Source organism: Lutra lutra, chromosome 5 (genome assembly GCF_902655055.1).
Source record: "Lutra lutra chromosome 5, mLutLut1.2, whole genome shotgun sequence".
In the NCBI taxonomy this organism is placed as follows: domain Eukaryota; kingdom Metazoa; phylum Chordata; class Mammalia; order Carnivora; family Mustelidae; genus Lutra; species Lutra lutra.
In genome coordinates this window covers 65,529,548-65,545,738 of record NC_062282.1, presented here as the reverse complement: position 1 = coordinate 65,545,738, position 16,191 = coordinate 65,529,548, and the positions used below count along the sequence as shown (strand labels likewise).

General features: G+C 56.4%; 1 protein-coding gene across 13 annotated transcripts; it reads left to right on the top strand.

The window, feature by feature from the left end:
• Window positions 1-236: 236 nt before the first annotated feature.
• RNF44 (ring finger protein 44) lies at window positions 237-15,875 on the top strand. 13 transcript variants are annotated; one of them, XM_047731528.1, is made up of 12 exons: window positions 237-405; window positions 8,904-8,991; window positions 10,842-10,993; window positions 11,163-11,382; window positions 11,795-11,962; window positions 12,370-12,543; window positions 12,659-12,820; window positions 12,904-13,028; window positions 13,351-13,438; window positions 13,527-13,648; window positions 13,783-13,882; window positions 14,073-15,875. In XM_047731528.1, the coding sequence occupies exons 3-12, from the start codon at window positions 10,887-10,889 to the stop codon at window positions 14,133-14,135; spliced, it is 1,329 nt and encodes a 442-aa protein (XP_047587484.1). In that variant the 5' UTR covers window positions 237-405; window positions 8,904-8,991; window positions 10,842-10,886; the 3' UTR covers window positions 14,136-15,875. The 13 variants fall into 13 exon arrangements, with proteins under 13 accessions (XP_047587484.1, XP_047587483.1, XP_047587485.1 ...); XM_047731529.1 differs by lacking the exon at window positions 237-405 and adding an exon at window positions 5,364-5,960 and having other exon boundaries at window positions 8,907-8,991; XM_047731524.1 differs by lacking the exon at window positions 237-405 and adding an exon at window positions 5,364-5,960.
• The last annotated feature ends 316 nt before the right edge of the window (window positions 15,876-16,191 follow it).

Here is a 16,191-nt window from a genome sequence, read left to right as displayed (position 1 = left end):
TGTTCTGCATTTCACAGACGAGACAGAGTCACTCGCTCGCCCAAGATCACGCGCGTAGTAAGTGAGCCGCTGGGACGCCAGGCCCTAGGTGCTTCGCCCTTGCACGCCCTTTGCCGCCTCACTCTGAGGGGCGTGCCTAGAGGCGCCCCGCCTCCTCCACCCTCCGCTCTTGTGCACTTGGTGCAGTCCAGGTAGTTCCACACGCGCACAGGATTGGGGGTGAAGCTGCGCAGCCGCTGTAGGCCGCGCGCCCGGGTGGTGAGGTCTGCGGACGGTTCCACGCACGGGGCCAGAGGGGGGGCCGCGGCAGGCGGCGCTCAGGCCGCAGCGGGACCCGGACCCCGGGCTGCAGCGGGAGCGACTCGCCGGCCGCCCGGTTGGGGTGGAGCCCAGCCGCGGTCCCAGGTAACGCCTGGCCCGGACCCTGCGCCTTGCGCCTCAGGCTCGAGGCCAGCGAGACGGAGCGATAGGGGGCGGCCGCGGGCTGACAGAGTAGCTCAGGGACTTCCAGCGAGGCCTCTGCCTGCGTCTGCAGTGCTGAGCTCGCTGTCCCTGGACCGGGATCCCGAGGTGCTCCGCTCACCAGTGCGTCCGCCCGCCCGCTAGGTCCAAGTGCCCCAGTTTGGGGACAGCCCCCCACGAACTACGAGTCCCAGAGTGCCCTGCGCCCCGCACGTGACCCGACCGACACCCACCCCACCCCCACCCCGCGTGGGTTCCGGCTCCCGCAGGGGCCCTGTTGTCAGGGAACGGGAGCTAAAGTGGCGCCGCAGTCCTCCGGCTTCATAACGTCCTTCCAAACATTTTACCAGCGCTCCTTGTGCCAGCCGCTGGGGAGCCAGAGCTTCCCGAGCCTTGCCCTGGAGCGTCTGCCGGGTGCGAGGAACAGGCCACCACACCCCAGCGCCGTCGATACAGCTTTCAGAATGGCAGAACGCGGGGGCGGGGGGGGGGGGCGGCGGTCCAGAGAGGGTCTGTGTCTTACGCAAGGTCACACAGCTTCCGTTGCCTAAGGATCTCTAGACTCGAACTGAGGGGCTGTCGGGGGTCAGGGCGGTGGTGTGAACAGGACGGGGTAGGAAGCCGGCCCTCAGAAGAGAAATTTACATGGAAAGAAAGTGGGGAATTGAGTTGAACTCATCTCCTTGGGTCTGCCAGACACCGCACTCCTGCAGGCCCCCGGTTTTCATCTCTGGATGATGTGATAGTACCTGCTCCCACCTCTGCAGACCCCGGGAGTTACAGCGGCCAGAGCTGCAGGGGGAAGGGAATCAGAAAAGGGAACCCCTTCCAACACCATGCCCACAGAGCTCACACACTCAGGTGCAGACCCAGACCCAGAAAGTTGGGCAGGTCAGGTCAAAGATGCACACATAGTGGGAGAAACTGTTGACAACACTGAGGTAGGTACTGTCCCCTCCGTTTTACCCCTGGCCAAACTGAGCTGTAAAAAGGTAGTGACTTCCTCAAGATGACATAGCTAATAAGAGGCAGAAAGCCAGGCTCCAAGCCCAGACAGGCTGACCAGAGGCTGTGTATTTAACCGTCAGTGTGTGCCTGTCCTCAGTAGCCTATAGGAGATGAATAATAGTGGTGCACAGTAAGTGCTCAGTGAATACCATGTGTCACTAGTGTTGTCTTGATTTTACAGATAAGACTAAGGTAGAGAGAAGCCAAATAACTGACCCAACTTAGAACTAAAAGTACCCCCGACCTGAGCCCCAGGCCTGTGAACACGTTAATGGACGCCCTGCCCTACCCCCATGTGCACAAACAGCCACTTCTTTTTAGGGGAGCCAAAGCTTGGAGCTCAGATGTGGAGGTGGTGTGATCAGGCATATCCTGAGCACAGAGGACTTGGCAGGGAGCCCATCAACCCCCAATCTGGGGTGTGTGAGGCTCTGGGCTCAGGTCCGCAATGTTCTGTGGTAGCTAGGAGGTCTTTGTCCCAGGCTGGCTCTACCAGGCTGTGCTGTGTGACCCTGGGTGATCCCTCAATCTCTGCTCTACAGGCTACTGGGCCCTGCATCTGTAGAAGTTGAGGAGTCTTAGAAGAAAGGAGTGGGGTGCTTTCTGACCCTGAGGGAAAAATGGAGGCAACCAGCTGTCCAAGTTCTTAGGGAGGGCAGGGCCCCAGCAGGAATTCATGACCACCCCCCTTTCTGCCAAAGTGGAATCCCTCCCATCTGAAGACGAGGCTTGTGGGTGGAAGCTGGACTGTAACATCCAGGGCTTTTCCTTGGAGGGACTGGGATTTGAATCCTCTGCTGCTCATGCACAAGTCCTTGAGCCTCCATGGTCTACTTTTGCCTTGGTGTATCTGTGCTTTTTATTATTGAGCAATACTTGGGGACTCTGTTTTGACATTTGTATTGCATGAACCAAACTTAATGTGAGATTAGAATGTGATCCCAGGTTTGCCCCTTGATGGCTAAGTCATCCCCCTCCTCACCCATTTCTTCATCTGCAAAATCCTGGCACCTAGCTCTTTGGTCATCGGGAGGACCAGTGAGATGATCAGGATGGGAATTCTTTAGACTGTGCAGGAGACCCTAGAATTTCTCCACAGAACCTTATTGCACGTGCTTGATTAAGAATGAGCCGCCCCCACCTGTAGCCACTGGAACCCACTGGGCCACACTTCCGGGATCTGAGGCAAGGAGAGGCACTTCCTGAACCACTTTCCTCATATGTGAGATGAAAACAGAACCTGTCTTCAAGTGGCAGGGGTGGAGTAGGGTGGAGTAGGGTGGATGCGAGTGGGGCATACAGTACGTGTGCAGGCCATATCACCACGTTGGGGTTCCCAAGCAGACCTGTAGGTGAACCTGAGGGGATTTCACAGGAAAGCCCAGACTTTGGCTTCTCTGGAAAATCTGGTAAAATTGAGCCTTCTGCCCACTTGCTCCAGGGTGATTCTGCATGTGTCCAGGAAGGTTTTTCAGATCAGGAGGAGAAGTGTTACTGGCCTCTGGCCCTGGGGGCACCCTGGTGGTCTGTGGGTGCTTGCTTAGGGCCTCCCAGGGGAGTAAGCCAGAAGGTCATGCGTGAGAAAGGACAGAGCAGGGTTTTCCCAGCCCTGTAGCATCAGAGGTGAGAGTCAAACTCAGAGCCCCTTCCTTAAGCATCTGCTGCCCAGTGTGAGCCAGTGCCTGCTGGGGGGTGGGGGAGAGCAGCCCCATGGAGATGGTTTTTCTGCCATCCTGGTGCAGTGTGGTAACAGCTGTGCTGTGCATTAAGGAAGCCAGGGCAGCTGACTGCAGAAGACAGGTCAGGGAGGCCTCGCAAAGGCAGTCTTGGAGCTGAACCCCAAAGGCTGAGCAGGGTTCTGCTGGAGTTACAGGGTGGTGGGAAGGTTTTAATTAGAGTTGTACAGTCAGAGGTTTGGTGGCTTCAAAGTACCTGGCTTGATTGTGGCTGAAGAATTGCATTCTGAGGGTGCAGGAGTGGTAAGGTAGTCTCTCTCCAGCAAGTCACTCTTGGGCAAGTCTCTTCTTTCCTTAGGCCTCATATCCTCACTCATAAACTGAGCCCTTCCGGTGAAGGCTAGATGATAGTGCACTTAAAGATGATGAATTCCCTTAGGCCAGCTGCGGGTTATGGAGTGAGACATGAAGTGAAGTGACCGTGACAGGGCTATGTGCAAATCAGTTGATAAGAAGAGAAGACTGGGGTATGTCTAGCCCTGAGTTCAGAGATGGGGGAGGTTCAGTACATGATGGAGACCCCAGAGCTTCCTATAAGAGGTGAGATGGGAACAGAGCCCTGAAGGACAGAGAAGAGAAATAGATTGGTAGCAAGAAAGAGAGAGGGCATCTGAGGGAGGCAATCCAGCTAAGCACAGGCAGGAAGATAGCAGGCAGGGAAGGCCAGTAGGTGCTCCATCGTGGCTGTGGGAGAACTGGGGAGAGGTGAGCCTGAAAGGCTAGGGGAAGCTGGTTAAGGACAGCACCAGGGGCAGGCAGTAGGGAGCCATTGCAGATTCTGTCCCTACACAGGCAAGCAGGGGGTGGTCTTAACGTGGCACCTTCCAATGAGGGGAGGATTTTCTAGTTGCTTTTACATAATGGGGAGAAAGAAAAGGTCAGAAGGGATATAGTAGAAGGGAGAGTTGATGAAAAGGAGTTGCTTAGAGAAAGGCATCCCCTCTACACCCCCATTCATTCTCATGCATACATAATTAAAAGCATGGTTAGAGTTGGGCAGGTAACATCGACAGTACTGCATCATGAACTTGCTCTCCTGTGCTTAGATATCTGCAAAGTGTCCCTGGGAACCATCTTCGGTCATTGCATTGCTGGCTGCACATCCACCGTGCAATAATAGATTGTTGCTGGTCTAAACAAAACTTGAATAAGTATCTCTGTTCCCCAAACTTCTGGGTTGTTTCCATTGGATAATTTTCCTGAAGGGGGATTTCTGGATTTCTTACTTTAAGGGAACAAAAGTTTTTATGGCTTAGAAGATTTAAAAAAATACTCTTTCACAATAGTTTTTAAGAATTTCTTTAATTTTTTAAAAAAGATTTTATTTATTTGAGAGAGAGAAGGAACAAGCAAGGGACATGGCACTCAATCCCAGAACTCTGGGATCATGACCTGAGCCAGGAGAGAGTCTTAAACTCCATGCTGAGCATGGAGCCCAACACAGGGCTCCGTCTCACCACCCTGAGATCACTACCTGAGCTGAAACCAAGAATTGGAGGTTTAACCGACTGTGCCACCCAGGCATCCCTGTATAGGTTTTTTGTTGTTGTTGTTGTTTTTTAAGAGCAAATGTACATAAGCATATACAATAAAAAAGTCTTATCCTCCGGATCCCATACTCTCTTCCAGTTCTCCCTGAGGACAGTTGCTTCCTGTATCTTCCAGAAGTATTATGTGCAGATATATATCCAGTTTTCAGCAAAATGGATACATAGTAACACCCTGTTCAAGCAAATTGCTTTCCATTTTTATTTTTAAATTTGGGGTTATGAAGTACACCAAAGCAGCATAGAAAATGACACCACCCCACCCTCAGTAGCCCTACACACAGGCTTTAATAAATGTTAACATTTTGCATTGGCTTCTTGTTTAGCGGGTAGCCCTATGTCAGCGCATTCCCACGCGGAGCAGTCCGGTTATTGATCATATGCACATGATTCTTTTCAGCCTATGCCCAGCTCTTAGATATTTAGAGCATTACTGATTTTTTTTCTTAAATAATCGATGTGGAGGTAATACCCCACTTCGTATAATGTTGCCCCTGTATTAAGCAGAGGAGAACGAGCTTGGCTGTGGTTTCGGTTCAAATACCTATTCGGCCACCCTTCATAGCTGTGTGACTTGGGGTGAGTGGGTAACGCCCCCCTTGACCCTCCTGACCCATCTGTAAAATCCTGTAGCAATCCTTCCTTCTCATCGCTGCTGGGAGGAGTACAGTAGGAAACTGAAGACTTTTTTGGGCTTAGTTTTCCAAAACCCTTAAGCAGGGAGCCCTCCATGGAAGAGACCAAGCTCTCCCGGCCACGCGCGGACTGCTACCAGAGCGCCGGACAACTGCAGCTCATGCTTCAAACTGTTCCCCGCCCCTTTCCCGGGCCACGCCGGGGGCGGGGCGGTTAAGAGTCTCTGTGGCGTCGGCGCACGCAGGACCAATCCCCTTGCCCCGCAGGCGTTAGCTCGTTTGTATGGGTCACCCGCTATTGGTCCGTTGGGCAACCCAGGTGTCCCAGCTTTTTAAAGCTGCCGCGTAGTATAAACAAGGAGATGCAGGGCGGCCAGGCCATGATGTCATCGCGGCGCGGTAGCTCTTGGGGCTGACGTCATCTCCGGGGAGGTTGCCGACCCAAGGCTGTTAGAGCCTTCCTAACCCAGTTGGGCTGGCTTAAGAGGCCGCCCCTGCCTCGTCGAAGGTCAGTCCCATTGCACTTCAGTATCCCAGGAGGCGCCCCGTCCCGAAGAGAAGACCATGACACAGTAAGTCTGGGCTGCGGCTCTTCTAGGGGAACCCATTTCTCCGGCAGGGAAACTGAGCCTCAGAGGCGCGAGTGGTTCACGAGTTTGCACAGCAAGTTCGAGTTGCAGCTGGTTGGCGTTGCCCACGCCGGGGTCTCCCATCTTTAGCTCAGGCCATGTGGCCCCGCCCCCTGCTTGTGATGAGGGCGGTCACTTTAAGTGCGAAGGTGGGGGCAAGGAGGAGGTTTTAAGAAAATCTGCCTTTCAAGATGGCGTCCCATTAATCACGTGCCGAGTCGCGGTGAGCGATTGGCTCTCATAGCCCCCGCGGGGCGGAGCTCTTGGCAGGGCTGCCGCGGGCAGCAGCCGGCTACTGTTTGCCGGAACCTCCCGGCGCGCCCCCGCGAGCCCCCCTCCCGCCCGGCGCGCGACCCCGCCGCTTCGAATGTTGTGAATCAAATGTGGGGTTTGTTACATTCCTCTGCCGCCGCGGACAGTTCTTAAAGGGCCAGCCGCCTGCAGCTGCGCAAACCCGGCTGCGTCCTGCGCCGTCTCCCGCTCCCGGAGGGCCTGGGCTGAGAGAGGCAGACCGCGCGTGGGCCTCGCGAGGCAGACGCCGGCGGACCGACAACAAAGAGAGAGCCCCGGAAGGAGCTGGACTGCCCCCGGACCGGGGGGGTGGGGAGGGGAGCACATTGTTCCGCAGGGCGGGGGCTCTCTTAAAGGGTCCAGGCAGCCCCCCCCCTCTGTCCAGCTTGGCCGTCCTAGATCGGGAACAAAGGAGCCAACGTGTGGCCTGGCGGCCCAAGGTGAGTAGGGGCCAGAGCCTCAACTCCCTATTTCCGCATCCCTGGAACTCCTGTCCCTCTCCCCTGGGATTGGGGGCTGTGATCTAGGTGGCTCCGCAGGGGTTAATCACGGGCGGTCCAGAGGGGATAAGGAGAGACCTCTAGAATCAAGGAGGATCCCCAGCCCCCAAGGCCGGGTCGAGCCTCCCTTCTCTGGAGGCTGAGTGCTGCGGAGGCTGAGTGCTGCGGTTGGAAAGGAAGGAGCCGCCCCCTCCCCCTGCCGCCGCCACTTCCTTTGTTGTTGCTTTTGTCTCACGCCGAGCACATGGTCCGGGAACCTCGGCTCTTAAAGTCACAGTGCTCTGGCCCCAACGCCGCAGTCCGGCCTCCCGCCCCCCATGTCCTTCCTAGCGCGGCACAAATGAGTGAGGGGGGACGTTGGGGGTCTCCTCGCCGGGCGGGTGTCTGTACCTTGGCCCCCCATCCCCGGGGAAGGGTGGCTGAGGAAGCTCCCCGGAGCCCCGAAACCTGCGCCTGGCCCGCGTTGAGGAGGGGCAGGTTCTTCAGGAACACTGGTTTCCTCCCCCGCTAATGTGACCACCTGGTTTCTTGCGTCTTGTTTCTTCTGGCTTTATTTGGGCGTTCTAGGAAGGAGAGATTTCCACCCCCATTTCACAGCTGTGACAACTGAGGCTTACAGAAGCAGAGAGATTTCCTTGACCAAGGTCACCTAGGGAACCTGGGCTAGCCAAGGACTCCTAGCTCTGAGGCTGATGGTCCTACTCTCAGCTACCTCCAGGCAGCACACGTTCGGAGAGCTCTGCTTGCCTACCAGCCTGCCCCTTGCGGGGGAGGGGGCTTCTCATCCTGCTTAAATCTACTCCGGCTCTCAGGCAGACATCCCCAGGGCAAATGACTTGGCAGGGGTTCCCTAGACTTGGACTGGATTAGCTGCATGGGGCACTGGAAGTAGGGAGTTGGCTACCTCCTGGGGAAAGAGGTGGCTGCAAAGTGTGGTGCCTGCTTCCAGGCAAGATTGGGTTTAGGGATGGGACCCTGCAGACCCATTTATCCACACCTCATTGAAAGTGCAGCACCAAGGACTATGGAATTACAGAAATTGGGGGTGGTCACCTGGCCACCCTTGCAGTTTGACCTTGAGCAAATTGCTTCCTCCAACTCTGGGTCTCAACTTGCTTCATTCACCACAATAGTCATGAGTGCCTAAAACAGAAAACTCTTGATCCCCTTTAGGGACTGAAATTAGTTGGGATTAGGTGGGTTTGGGGGCTACTGATGCTAATGAGAGTGTCAGGGGTTGGGGGGATCTGGGCCTTGGTGGCCAGCAAGGCAGAACTAGTTCTGTCTCTCTCTGGCTTTGCGGGCTAGAGCAAGTTACTTCCTTTCTCTGGGTCTCAGTTTCCTCAACTGTGAAGTGGGTGTGTCCCTTCCGCACAACCTCTGTTCTTAGTAGGACTTCCAAGAACCAGAGGTCCTTCCCTTGCCAGCTGGGGTTTCCCCTAGGGAGGCATATTTCCCAGTATCTCTTGGAGAGCTTGAAGTGGCACCTGATTTCTGTTTGTGAGTTTGAGAGTGGAGATTAGCCTCTCTTAATTTCTAATAGTGATCACTCACACATGCGCTTTAGAAATCACCTTTCCTTTGTGCAGTCCTTGCCAGTCCACTTGCAGGTGGTTATCTGGCTGTTCCATCTTACAGGTGAAGAAGCGGAGGCTGAGAGGGGAAGTGATGCGCCCAATCCTCAGCCAGAACTGTGGCCAGAGTTGGGGTATCGTGTAGAAGAATGCAAGGGTTGACACTTAAAACTTTGTCACAGTCATCTACAGCGGGAGGCCCTTTGGTCTGCTGGTTTGGTTTCTCAGCTCCTTGCCACTTCCCTTTCCTGAGGAATGGGTGTTTTTGAAGGGGCTGACCAGAGCAGATTCCCATGTGCCTGAGCCCCTATGCCATCCACATCCTACAGACTTCAGCAAGGCAGCCTGGAGCCATTGAAGATGCTGCCTGGGCCATGTCCTAGTGCACTCACAGCTCTGGCTGACAGGCTCTGGACCTCACCTCACTGAGCCTCAGTGTCCTTACATCTGAGGGTTGCTATGAGGACTCAGGATGGCATGTGAGAAGTGCCATAGTCATTACTGTTAATATTCTTTATCAGCAGGACTGTCGGCTCCCAGGATCTCCGAGGTCAGTTAGAGCAGAGGTGCCCAAACCTGGCTGTGCCATAGAAACTGCTGGGGAATTTGGTAAAATATCTTCATGTCTTTGTTCCCCAACCCTCCAAAGATTCTGATCCAGAAGGTCTGGAGTGGCCTAGGAGTCTGTCTTGGCCTTTTTGCTAGGCTGGATTGTCAGCAAGAATCAGGAAGGCTGTGGGTGTACACATGTGTGAAGGATGTACACTCGGCTCACCCCAGGGGTTACAAACCTAGTCACCTATGGTGGGCAGGTAGAGAATGGGCTTTCGGTGGCCTGGAGAGAAAGCTCCCGCTCCAGTGAGAGGAACCAAGCAGAAATGAGGGCCTAGTGGGACCAGATTTTCTGCTTTTTTTTCCTCTCAGGAAGGAACAGATTTTTATGTAATCTCCCAATTTTTAATCATGGGCACCAATTTCCCTCCTGCCAGACTGTGTGATGGGCTCTCGAGTGTACATTTACCACATCATTGCTGGACACAGGCTGGTCACTGGGCTCTGCCCGCCCTTCTGCCAAGTGCCAGAACCCAGGTTAGGCAGGAGAAATGTGAATTCCAGCTCTTAAACGCCTGGCTGTGGCCATGGCCAGGTGCTATCCCTCCCAGCAAGTGAAGAGCTTCCCCTGGACGCTGGCTATGAGAGTTAGGGCCCCGGCTTGTAAAGCTGAGCACAGAGGAGGTGTTCGTGCCGCTGCTGGCAGGAAGGAACCAGGTATTGAGGGTATGATACACTGGCTCCCCAGCTGTGTCAGCAGGGAGGGAACACTGAAAGCTGGGTATCAGAGATGCATAGGAGTTCTGTCAGATGGAGAAGGGGCGGATGGAGGAGGCCTCCCTGTGGCAGGAACAGCAAAGGGCTGGTCCTATTTGATGCACCCTTCAGCTTTGCAGGGCCTGACAGGTTCCAGAGTTTTCTCCGCCAGGGCCTCATCCCAGCCTCTGGAGTTAATAAATGGTCCCCCCAGCTTATCCCACCTGGGATCCCCAACTCCTACCCGAGGGAGACCTGCCCCACCCCATTCCCACTCAACTTCCTCCTCTAGGTTCTTGCTTCCCCTTTTTTCTCAGCAAGCCCCACCACCACTTGGGGGCTGTGTTAGGCCCCCAGAGCAAGGGCTTGGCTGTATGCCAGACGCACCCACCCACCAGTGGCCACTTCCTTCATCACCTCCTGCAGAGCGCTTGGGCTGGACCCCTCTTGCTAGCAGCAGGGTGCCGTGAGAGGCTTGTGGCCAGCTCACTCCCAGCTTTGACACTTGGGCAAGTCTCTTTCAATCCCATTGACCCTCAGTTTTCTATTCTGTGAAATGGACCTTGAAGAGTAGATGAAGTCACTGTGGGTAGGCCTGTGGCTACTGATTATGGAAAGAAAGAAAGCTGACTTGAATTGAGAACCCCTGAGGGCAGGAACTGGGTCAGAACCTTTTACCTGGCAATAGTGGAAAGAGAAAGCCTGATTGGAGTCCCCCTAGAGCCAACACAATGGAATGGAGGAAGCTGGAGTGCCCTCCCAGGGACCCCCTGCTTCCTGAAGGTTGAAGTTATTGATCACCACACCAGAACAGGGATCCCTGGGGACCCCAGCTTGGGGGAACCTTAGTGGAGCCACCTGGCCTGGAAGCATGCTGGCCAGCCCTCTTAACTCACCACAACCCTGAAAGGGAACTTGATTCCATTTCATAGAGCAGGAAACTGAAACCTGGGCTCCCTGTCCCTGATCTGTCATCCTGGATCCCCAGTGCCCAAGAAGAAGGCCAGTCCCAGAGTGCACACTGCGCATTGAGTACAGGGGTGTGGTGGACATCAGTAGCCCTTAGAATCAGACTGCTGAGGTTTGATTCTGTCTCAATTTCTAATGGGACAAGTGACTGGACTTCTGTGTGCCTTCTGTTTGCTTCCTAGGGTTGTGAGCCCTGGCCCAGCCCCTCCACCCCTCTGCCACCCCTGATGCGACCATGGGCTCTGGCAGTGTCTAGGTGGCCACCCTCTGCCCCTGTGGGTCAGCGGCGATTCTCTGTAGGACCTGGCACTACCCCGGGCCAGCTCCGGGGAAGGTAGGAAGGAACCTCCTAGTCCTACAGAGCTTAGAACCCCTGGTACCAGCGCTGTCAGCTTGGGTTGGGGCATAGGGGCCAGGGGTGGCAGGGCACAGGGCCCTGAGCGGTCTTCCTTCCCTAGTGGGTAGTGATCTTGGCTTCTCTCTGAATGAGTGGCTCCCCTCAGTCCTACTGGGGCCTCCTCTCTGTGGTGCAGCCCCAGCCGCGAGGGCCCCCTGGCCAGCCTGCCTGCCCAGGATGAGCGCTTACCCTCCCAGCAGCCACCACCCCGACCACCACACCTCCCTGTAGAGGAGCACCGAGCCTCGGCTCCTGCCGGCAGGAGCCCCCGAATGCTGCACCCAGCCTCCCAACAGAGCCCGTTCATGGTTGATCTCCACGAGCAGGTAGGCAGAATACCCATCACCTCCATTTCCCCACCCTGCTGGCCCCTCCCCACCAGCCTCTGGAGCCTGAGGACCAGAGGTAGCAGAACCCTGATTTCCCCTGCTTTACTCATTGCATGTTCAGTGAGGCGTTACTAGCCCTGTTTTACAGGTTGGTAAATTAAGGCCCAGAGAAGGGAAGGGCCTTCCTTAGGACTACACAGTGGGTGAGTGGTAGAGTTGGAAGTCTCTCCCAGGTTCCCAGAGGGTTCTCTCTACCCTCTAGGGCTTGGGACAAGGAGTATCCGCAAGTGGGTACCTAGGTAGGCCCCAGCTAGAGAAGAGAAGGGAGGTGGCCCAGCAGGGCTCTCATTTGAGGGCAGCAGCATGGCTATTTCCTCCGTACACTTCCCAGGTTTCTCTCTGCCCACAGGTGCACCAGGGACCTGTCCCTCTGTCCTACACAGTCACGACAGTGACGACCCAAGGCTTTCCCTTGCCTACAAGCCAACACATCCCTGGCTGCAGTGCCCAGCAGCTCCCAGCATGCTCCGTGATGTTCAGCGGGCAGCACTACCCCCTCTGCTGCCTCCCACCCCCGGTGAGTGAGTGCCTCCACCTCCTGCCCCATCCCCACTTGAAAGCCCCAGACAAGGCCAGCAGCAAAAGCAAACTGAGCTTATGACACCCATCCACACTATCAGAGCGCCTACCCAGCTCCAGGCTTCCACCCTGCCCAGAAAGGCACGTGTACATTCGCGGATAGTGAGAGCACCTCAGGGTTCAGGGACCTTCCCACCCCAGTGCCTACCTTATGGTTTGGAATTATAACTGTGGACCTTAAAAGAGTGTAGTGTCCTGCCTGGGTGGCCTCTGGCAGGGGTAGGAGGGGTCAGAAGGCTTCAGTGAGGTCACCTCTCAATGGGTGGGATGGCCCTGGCCCAGGCATAGGCGCAACCCAGAGCCTAGAACATTCTGCAGCCCCCTACCCCCTCCCTCTCTTGGCAGCTGATCCAGGCGTGTACCATGCAGCAGCTCCCCGTGCCCTATCAAGCCTACCCTCACCTCATCTCCAGTGACCACTACATCCTGCATCCCCCACCGCCAGCCCCACACCCCCAGCCTGCCCACATGGCACCTCTTGGGCAGTTTGTATCGCTGCAGGCCCAGCACCCGCGGATGGTGAGTCTGGGCAATGGGTTTGATGCTCTAGGGGATGGCATGGGGGCCATGGCTTCCCTTGTTAGTGAGTCTGGCTGCCCACCGCCCCCCCCCCCCCCCCCCCCGCTTCTTCCAGCCTCTGCAGCGGCTTGACAACGATGTGGACCTGCGGGGGGACCAGCACCCCTTGGGGAGCTTCACCTACTCCACCTCTGCCCCAGGCCCAGCCCTGTCCCCATCTGTGCCCCTGCACTACCTGCCACACGATCCACTGCACCAGGAGCTGTCCTTCGGTGTGGTAAGTACCGTCCCCAGCCAGACTCTAGAGTGATCGGGAGACAGGTCCACTGGGCTGACCTGCACCTGGCACCCCTCTCGTAGCCATATTCCCACGTGATGCCACGGAGACTGAGCACTCAGAGATACCGCCTGCAACAGCCGCTGCCCCCGCCACCCCCACCGCCACCCCCGCCACCGTATTACCCCAGCTTCCTGCCCTACTTCCTGTAAGTACCAGCACATCTGCCCCAGAGCCATGGTGCTGTGGTCTCCTGGGGCCTCCAGTGGTTGGACCCAAACAAAGCCCCATGGGGTGCCTGGGGCCTCTAAAGCCATCTTGCATCCTCACCAAACCATATACATTCTCAACACTCACCAACTGGGTTCCTGGCCCTCCTACAATGTCCTGGGACAAACGCTGGAGTCCCTGGTGTGAACGGTGCAGAGCTCTGGGCTTTATTTCACAGAGGGAGTCGGGAGCAGCTCTGCACTCCCTACACCTACTGACCTTGACCCTGGGCCCCCCACACCTGTCTCCCCCTCCCCTAGCTCGATGCTGCCAATGTCACCAACAGCAATGGGGCCCACCATCAGCCTGGATCTCGATGTGGATGACGTGGAGATGGAGAACTATGAGGTCCCGTGGAACACTGTCCTGGGAGGTGGGAGCCTGGGGGACCTCCAGCCCTGAGCATTAATGACCTTCCCTTCCTGCCTGGATACAGGCCCTCCTGAACCTGGCAGAGCGGCTAGGAGATGCCAAGCCCCGAGGCCTCACCAAAGCGGACATCGAGCAGCTCCCATCGTACCGCTTTAACCCAGACAGCCATCAGTCAGAGCAGACACTGTGAGTGCCGTGCCCCTATCTCCTGCCCCTCTGTGAGCACAGGGAGACTACAAGGGGACCCCTTTCTCCAGGGGGTTTTGTACTATGTGATGAGCCTCCCCCTGCCATCAGTGACGCTCTGTGCCCCCTCCCAGGTGTGTTGTCTGCTTCAGTGACTTCGAGGCACGGCAGCTGCTGCGAGTCCTGCCCTGCAACCATGAGTTCCACACCAAGTGTGTTGACAAGTGGTTAAAGGTAATGCGACCCAGGCCAGATTCCAGATGTTCATTATGTGGTAAGGGAGGGGGGTGGACGTTGGAGGGTTTCCCTTGTCATCATCTAGAAGTTCAGGCTCTGTTCAGGGATCAGGTCTCAGAGGCAGAATAGACCCAGCTGGGGTGGGGGACAGGCAAGAGTGGAGCCTGATGTGTGGCTGCTCCCCCAGGCTAACCGGACGTGTCCCATTTGCCGGGCCGATGCCTCCGAGGTGCCCAGGGAGGCTGAGTGAGGCTCACAGCCGTCCAGGATAACCCTGCCCGAAGCTCTGGAAGCTCGGGTTGGGGGGACCTGGGGAGGACGGGGAGGGAGTGGCCCAGGCCTGCCCCGTCACTCCCGCCTGCATCTCCGGAGCTGGTGCCAGGTCAGCCCCGAGAGAAGTCCCTGCAATAAGCCCCTGCATTTGCCAAGCTCCAAAGACTCCCGCCCCATCTGCCTGCCAGTCTGCCCACCACGGAGCGGCCTGAGTTCCCTTCACTCAGTCTCCCTCCTGTTTGCCCTCAAGTCTGTCTCCTTTTCCTGCCAGCCCTGGGAGCCGGGGGTCCATCCCCCCACCCCCCATCCCGAGTGCAGCTGGGGGAGATCCTCAGTCCCAGAATGGGCAAAGGGGGCTCCATCCTGGGTTGCCTGGTCTCTTGCACTGAAATGGTGTGCTGTCTGACTGGGTGACACTGACAGGCGTGCAGACAGAAGGTAGCATGAGGCCATTTCCTGAGCCCCAGGCCTGGGTCCTCCTGCCTTCACCCCAGACAGACTCAGGCAGCCAGCCCTACCCAGGCTGCTGTGAGGGTTGGCTCACCCCAGTCACAACATTCCAGCCCACCCCCAGGCTGGAGGGTATCAGAGCCAGCCTCCTGAGCAGATGGGAGACAAGCCCTGAGCTGGGGTGGCCTGTGACCTGAGGGCGCCTGGGCCATGCAGGGGAGATGTGACCTCCTGTGTTCCTGGCGGCCACCCCTTCCTGGCAGTGATGGCAGCCAGACACACGCCCAATCTCCCCTTTCTGTTGTTTTGCATGAACGTGAGGAGCAGCAGTTTTTGTTTATTCATTTGGCCCAAAATCGCCTGTAGGATTTGGGGGTGTGGATTTTTAAATAATTTGTTTCCTTTTGGTTTAATGGGGGATATAGGGACCAACCAGGACCAAGCGCCCAGGGGGCCGGGAATGGTCTGGTGGTGCCACCTGGTCTGCATGCATGTGTGCAGCTGGGGCTGGGCTGGGCGGCTGGCAGTCAGGGCTGCGGTTGGGGGGTGGTCTGTGCTCAGCTGATAACTGCCATGCACTGTACTGCACACGTCCCCAGAGCCTACCGGGACCGTACGCTTTTCAGGGCATTTCTCCCTCCAGCCAGGGCCCGTCTCCCACCTGACGGGGCAAGTCTCCTCCAAGGAAGTCCCAGGAGGACAGGGACCAGGGAGGGCGTGGACCCCACCTCCAGGGGCCTCCTCCCAGCCTGAGCCCTGCCCTCCAAGGTCTGGAGGAGGTCCCCGGTAGGGTCTGGCTGAGCTCCCATCTTCTCTCTCCCTAGTCCCATTCCTTTCCTGTCCTACCCCCCAGCTGGGGTTGCTGCCCCGAACGAACCGCGTGTGGGGCCGGCACATCCTAGCAGGCAGCCCCTGGCGCCTGCTGCCTCAGGGATGCTCCAACCACCCTCGTTCTTCCTGCAGCGGCCCTGGCTCCCTGCCTCCCCTCAGCCTGCCATGGGGCCCCATCAGCCTGGCCCCACCCCCATGGAGAACCCAAAGTCTTACTGTATATAACTCCAGGTGATGTTTCTATATTTATAGCAGTGTTGAAACCCCATGTGTTTTACAGAGAACCACCCTCTCCAAACCCCCCCCTCCCTTTCCCACCCCGACAAAAGGTTTTCCAGATCCTCAAGGTTCCTGGGGCGGGTGGAAACAGGCTCACGGGTTGTGTGTTGGCTGCAGCAGTCATTCCGACGAGCAGCTCTGGGGGGGGGGAGCACAACATTTTAAAAAAATCATTAAAAAAAAGATTTATAAAACAATTATTTAGGATGTTTGTGATTTGCCGACCTTGCTATAGATGCCATGTTACCAATGATTTCCTGTGGTGGGGGCTTGTCATTGTTTACTCTTTTATTTACCAACTTCTGGCCTAGGCATGACAGTGGGCACCATCCCCCAGCCCTGGCTGGGCCCAGCACCTGTGTTCTGTGTTAGAAAGGTGTTTTATGTATATGTGTGTGTGTGTATATATATATATACATATATATACACATACACACACACACACACATATATATATATAAAATTACATATAT

Excerpts from the sequence above, each read along its gene's own strand:
- RNF44 (XM_047731527.1), top strand. The coding sequence starts at position 10,887 with ATGCGACCATGGGCTCTGGCAGTGTCTAGGTGGCCACCCTCTGCCCCT. Across the intron at positions 12,821-12,903 it reads AGGAGCTGTCCTTCGGTGTG|CCATATTCCCACGTGATGCC; the intron begins GTAAGTACCGTC and ends CCCCTCTCGTAG. Across the intron at positions 13,029-13,350 it reads AGCTTCCTGCCCTACTTCCT|CTCGATGCTGCCAATGTCAC; the intron begins GTAAGTACCAGC and ends CCCCTCCCCTAG.